At 47.8% G+C, this 4,935-nt stretch overlaps 12 protein-coding genes across 12 annotated transcripts; 4 read left to right on the top strand and 8 right to left on the bottom strand.

The window, feature by feature from the left end:
• Positions 1-36: 36 nt before the first annotated feature.
• On the bottom strand, positions 37-426 carry T310_9931 (uncharacterized protein; the record flags this gene model as incomplete). Its single annotated transcript, XM_013467643.1, has 1 exon — positions 37-426. A coding segment is annotated over one exon (390 nt), but the record flags the coding sequence as incomplete, so codon positions are not given.
• T310_9930 (uncharacterized protein) lies at positions 350-661 on the top strand (the record flags this gene model as incomplete). Its single annotated transcript, XM_013467642.1, has 1 exon — positions 350-661. The coding sequence occupies one exon, from the start codon at positions 350-352 to the stop codon at positions 659-661; it is 312 nt and encodes a 103-aa protein (XP_013323096.1).
• A 159-nt stretch (positions 662-820) lies between these two features.
• Positions 821-1,123, bottom strand: T310_9929 (uncharacterized protein; the record flags this gene model as incomplete). Its single annotated transcript, XM_013467641.1, has 1 exon — positions 821-1,123. A coding segment is annotated over one exon (303 nt), but the record flags the coding sequence as incomplete, so codon positions are not given.
• Positions 1,057-1,464, bottom strand: T310_9928 (uncharacterized protein; the record flags this gene model as incomplete). Its single annotated transcript, XM_013467640.1, has 1 exon — positions 1,057-1,464. A coding segment is annotated over one exon (408 nt), but the record flags the coding sequence as incomplete, so codon positions are not given.
• Positions 1,265-1,624, bottom strand: T310_9927 (uncharacterized protein; the record flags this gene model as incomplete). The annotated part of the gene is made up of 1 exon (XM_013467639.1): positions 1,265-1,624. A coding segment is annotated over one exon (360 nt), but the record flags the coding sequence as incomplete, so codon positions are not given.
• Positions 1,625-1,675: 51 nt separating this feature from the next.
• On the bottom strand, positions 1,676-1,966 carry T310_9926 (uncharacterized protein; the record flags this gene model as incomplete). Its single annotated transcript, XM_013467638.1, has 1 exon — positions 1,676-1,966. A coding segment is annotated over one exon (291 nt), but the record flags the coding sequence as incomplete, so codon positions are not given.
• T310_9925 (uncharacterized protein) lies at positions 1,765-2,139 on the bottom strand (the record flags this gene model as incomplete). Its single annotated transcript, XM_013467637.1, has 1 exon — positions 1,765-2,139. A coding segment is annotated over one exon (375 nt), but the record flags the coding sequence as incomplete, so codon positions are not given.
• Positions 2,140-3,152: 1,013 nt separating this feature from the next.
• T310_9924 (uncharacterized protein) lies at positions 3,153-3,704 on the bottom strand (the record flags this gene model as incomplete). The annotated part of the gene is made up of 1 exon (XM_013467636.1): positions 3,153-3,704. A coding segment is annotated over one exon (552 nt), but the record flags the coding sequence as incomplete, so codon positions are not given.
• Positions 3,705-3,707: 3 nt separating this feature from the next.
• On the bottom strand, positions 3,708-4,262 carry T310_9923 (uncharacterized protein; the record flags this gene model as incomplete). The annotated part of the gene is made up of 1 exon (XM_013467635.1): positions 3,708-4,262. A coding segment is annotated over one exon (555 nt), but the record flags the coding sequence as incomplete, so codon positions are not given.
• Positions 4,263-4,417: 155 nt separating this feature from the next.
• T310_9922 (uncharacterized protein) lies at positions 4,418-4,732 on the top strand (the record flags this gene model as incomplete). The annotated part of the gene is made up of 1 exon (XM_013467634.1): positions 4,418-4,732. A coding segment is annotated over one exon (315 nt), but the record flags the coding sequence as incomplete, so codon positions are not given.
• T310_9921 (uncharacterized protein) lies at positions 4,501-4,797 on the top strand (the record flags this gene model as incomplete). The annotated part of the gene is made up of 1 exon (XM_013467633.1): positions 4,501-4,797. A coding segment is annotated over one exon (297 nt), but the record flags the coding sequence as incomplete, so codon positions are not given.
• On the top strand, positions 4,578-4,935 carry T310_9920 (uncharacterized protein; the record flags this gene model as incomplete). The annotated part of the gene is made up of 1 exon (XM_013467632.1): positions 4,578-4,935. A coding segment is annotated over one exon (358 nt), but the record flags the coding sequence as incomplete, so codon positions are not given.

The following is a 4,935-nucleotide window of genomic DNA, read 5'->3' as shown; positions in this document are numbered from 1 at the left end:
TTGCCATGGGATTGCTCCTCTTCGGATCACCAAGCTTCAGTACTCGCGATCCCACTCCTCCACAGCATCGGTGTAGGCCAAGCTAAGAATCTTGAGCTGATCATCGGTAGGATCATCATATCCATACTCACGCCCAATATCGTCCTCGATACTGCTCCAGTGCAGGTTGAGGTTGAGGATCAACCGGTGTAGGTCTTTGTGATCCTTCTCTAACTCCCCCTTGAGCTCCCGAATCGTGTTGGCCACCCCGTCGTTCATGTTCGCAATCCTGTCTAGCTTCTCCAGCAGCTTGGCCTTCAGATCCTCTGCTTTCTTTGCCACAGCGCGCTGACGGCGTTTACCCTCGTAGATGGGGTCGATGAGCCCACGGGGGTCCCACTGGCGCATGGGCTCCGCAGGCTCTAGGCCCCGGTCAGCAGAGTGCCCTTATAAAGAGGGGAGGGGGAAAGGGGGATGGGAAAGTTGGAAAGTCAATAGAATGTACAAAACCACGTTCGTATGTACAGGATGCAGGGAGTCTGCACGGCTTGATTTCCTCTGTGCCTTGTCATCTATACGTGAGAAAACGTTCCGTGGAAACGTCATCCGCAAGGCCTTTCATGAGACCGGATTAGCTCCATATCAACCTGAGGTTATTTTGCAAAAACTCAAAAACGGGTAAATCATCGTCAATGAGCCCTTCGCTGACTTGCCGGACCTGTTGAAGATCCTCGTCAGGTAGTGTCCTCCCAAGGTATTCCGCATTAGAGATGACGCAAGGTCCTCTACTTCATCTTGGCCAACCTTGTGGACCGGTTCTTCACCCAGCCACTGTCCCTTTTTAACGGCTTCCATTGCCGAGTCTTTTGCGTGGTCTTCTGGTTTTGCTCACCTTGAATGGTTCTGGTTTCGAATCGGATGGCTGTGTGAGAAGGCCTATGCCACCATCACCATCAGTATCCGATTCCGCGTCTCCAGTCAAAAGGCACTCTGATGGATTAGGAAAGGAATCTCCTTGGTCAGTACACGCGACCGGTTTCGGCGAGTCAGTTAATTCTTGTTCGACGGCATTTCTTGCTAATGGGACAGATGAGGGATGATCATCTGCTCCTTCTGCAGTGTCCCCGAGGGCGGAGCGAGCCCGTCATCCGGTTGCAAATCATAATTGGGAAAAATGTTATCCCAGTCAATTATTGAATCAGCCCATGAAGCGAGATCGCCAGAGTCTGGTAGATCCAAATCATTCTCAGGCCCGTCATTTGCCGGCATAGTTGAGATTTCATTGTCAATATCTAGAAATATACAGGCATCCGAGTCGGTGGCATAGACAGCCAAGTAGGAATTGGCAGCCTGCATAACAAAAGAGTAGGTAATTACCCAACGCTCGGCCCCCCTCTGTGGCACATAGGCCATCAACCGTTGAACTGTCATTATGGCTTGTGTTCTGAGAGTGTGGCAACGGCGACACTGCTTTGAGGGGGAATACTAAATCATCGTGACTTCGAAAGATTAAAGAGGGAGGGGTTGGTCCGTCTTCTTTGACTTTGTCGAGCAACTTCGTAGCTCTGGTCGTACCCAGCCTGCTGAGTAATTGCATGGCATTGTGCACGTTAGAGATGACCTGTTCGTCAGTCCTATTATGCTGTCATACCATGGTTTGGTGCTTACCTCCTGTGTTGCTATTGCTTCAAAATCCTCATCGTTTCCATTTCCTGCGTCCTGTATTAGCACCCGTGAGTAGCGCAGCTGTCTTATGAAGTGGCCAACTCACCTGAAATGTTATCGTTAAAAAGCCCATGCTGCAGAAAAACCACGAAAAACACCCTCCCAGAGGGGAAGAAAATCGAGAAATGAAAGACAGAAAAAGAAAGCCACCCAAAATAAGAGAGTACAAAGCAAAAGGCCGCCTGTCGTTAAGCACAGACACAAACGGCCCACTGGCAAGTGAGTTAAAGAAGGAAAAGCAACAGGCGGGAGGGGCTTGTATTTAGAGAATCGTTCCCCTTCACTGAAGGGCCACCAGTGGGTACTCAAAAAGGGTCGCAGAAAAGACAGACATCGCAGAGGACAAGGGAACAGTCGATTCCAGAACAGAGAGCTGATTCGGGCGCTGCTAAAAATAGAATGACCTTCCCTCTGGATTGTGCTAACTATATTTATCTACTATATTTGGGTTATTCCATGAAGAGTAGCAAGAGTTAATAGCATTCAGTACTAGTCTCCGAGCTTTTTCGAGATATTGGTCTGGACGAGCTGAGAGGCATATCTCCCGAAACCGCGTGAATGCGGGGCTAACTGTGCGATTTGATGCAACTTTACGCGACTTATTGAGAATGAATGCGACGCCGCGCAACTCGGAAAATTACACATCCCGAAAAATCAGAGACGAAGTCTGATACAATCTGTTGCAGTGGATTTTGGATTTTTTAGTTATTCATTTTGGAAGTTTCATTAACAGTCTCAGTAAAAGTCAACTTTTCTATGACTTTGGATTTTCGTGACCTTGAATGCACCGTCTGAACTGTAGGGGTTGCTACCAATGCCCCGCAGCCGCTTTCGAGTCACCAGACTCAGCCCCGCGGAAGAGTTAGTGTGAGGACCTTCCCGAATGAAATCACTAAGTGATGCCCAAATTCCGATTCCATCACTACGAAAAGGATCTAACCTGAAACTCTTCGCCATATGTACCTACTTACAGACTCATATTCTGTTAAGTCAAGCCCAAGAAAGACGACTTTTTTTTTTCTAATTTCTCGTGCTCCTCGCCGCTGCTCTTGTCCATCACGTTCTTCCATTCACTCGGCTCCAGATCCAAACTCCCGAACTCACACATATGCCGAACGTGACAGAAGTTGAAGATCCTGGAATTTCAGTCGATGACATTATCGACGATCGAGAGAAACTCGAACAAAAGGCAAAACTCATTGTATGAACTGCTCAAACGTCTCCAACAAAAAATTCTACTAACTAAATAAAGACTGGAGAAGATGTTATCCTAGACCAGGAATGGGAGATAGTGAACGGATTCGAGTCAAACCCGGACGTGCGCGCAGTTCTTCTTCAAAATCGGCCACCTGGAGGGGTCGCTAGAGTCAATGGTGACCCTTCTAAATACACTCTGACTAGCAGACTAACCGGAAAAGTCCTTGTCGCGGCCAAATCAGGGGAGAAACTTAGTCTTGTTGGGAATCCCTATGTCCTCCGTTTCCGACGTCGACACGCATGAGGTTTTGAATGTATTCAATCAGTTCTTCCGCCAATTTGTGAGATAGCTGCACCTTTGCGCTCCAGCCGATTTTGGAGTCTATCTTGATATCGATTGAGGGGACAGAGCCGTACCACGGATAAACTAGCTGTATGTGCGGACAGATGAACTGGTACCCCTCAAATAAACTGAGAATCCTTGAAAGCTGTTCTGGGTTGGAAGATGTTGGGTGATATTGTTGGAGGAACGCCATGAGATGTACAATTTGGAGGTCGAAAACTGATTGTGGGTGCTGGTCTGATAGAAGAGATATTTGCAACTCTGGTATGTCATCAACCTTCAATACCACAGGGCCATGACTTTGGCCCTCGTAGGTCTGTGGATGGGCATCGGATGAGGATCCGTCAACCGATGTGCCATCCTTATGCTCGGCTCGGTCAGGCTGGTCTTGGTCGACACTTTTGCTGACTTGGTTCTTCAGTAGTCGTGTACGTCTTCTGGTACTGGACCCTGCAGAAATTTATCAGCTTAGTATCCGAACAGAACAGACCCCGTTAAAGAATACATGCATACTTCCAGAAAACGTTTTCACTTGTTTGACTAGCTTCTTAATCCCATAGTCGTTGCAGATTTTATCAGCGGTACGTTTTAGGCCTTCCTTCGTAGGAGTGCTCTTCCACCATTGGAGAAACTTTGGAAGAACGATCTTTGAATCAAACCTTGCCAATGCCGTGATAGACCACGTCAGCATGCACAGCAAAAATACTTCGGCCCCAACTTTCAGATACACCTCTGTAAGCAAGTTGCGGGCTCTAATCCTCCTATATTGTTGGGATGTTGAGAGAGGCTCTGTTGACGTAGTGATATGACGAAACAAATCACAACACAAGCGAATCGACTCATTCTCCTCGTCAGTCAACTCACGCTCATCCTCATAAAACAGGGAATAAGTTTGCGTTATTTGCTTTATTGAGATATCCGCTTCCATTTTTAGGAGTAACCGGAGTAACTCCTGATCGCACTGGGAAAGGGGAGAAAGGAGAAATAGGAGCATGCGACCGCGTGCGACTACATGCGATTAAATACTAACGTATGGAACCCCATGTGACGATGCCACGTCGCGCGCGGAAGCCGAATATTCCGAGGGTGACCACTCAAAGTCTCAAAGTGCTCCTCGAATGGTAAGGTACCATTCAATTTTCAATTTTCGTACTAGCGCCTTCCAAGGGGTGACGGAGAAGGGTGATAGGGAGGAACCTCATTATGGCCAAGTTCTATGAAATGCATCTCATGAGGAATATCATGAGGGGAAATAGCAAAAGGAAAATGCGTTATTCCCTGCGGCAAGGGTGCTCCTTGATGGGCATAAAAGGAGGCAAAGTTCCCTCTGTGAATCGTCCTTGCAATCCATCAGTACAATTCTCACGCACTGTACAGCTCTACTTTCAGTCTCATTCTGTCAACGAGAAACACTTACAATCATACCAATTGGTCTCGAACAATGCCTTCCAACAAGTGTTCAGTTGCTGCTTCCTTCCCTTACCCTGAAGCGCATACTCCTCCAGGAAGTCCTCGCCTTACCTCTGATCAGTGCATCTCCAGGGGTGAACTGAAGGATCTATTCAAAGCCGTTCTTGAGGAACGATCTGCATCAAGCTATGAAGGTCCAGCATGTCGACCGGAGGGTCTGAAGAAAGATGGAGATGGAGGACGAAGGACAAGGAGAGTAAGGAGGGTCCGGGCTTCGAAGC

The sequence above is a fragment of the Rasamsonia emersonii genome (genome assembly GCF_000968595.1).
Source record: "Rasamsonia emersonii CBS 393.64 chromosome Unknown ctg1118621762264, whole genome shotgun sequence".
NCBI classification, from domain to species: Eukaryota; Fungi; Ascomycota; class Eurotiomycetes; order Eurotiales; family Trichocomaceae; genus Rasamsonia; species Rasamsonia emersonii.
The sequence above is the reverse complement of the archived record's forward strand: the minus strand, read 5'-3'. Positions and strand labels throughout refer to the sequence as shown.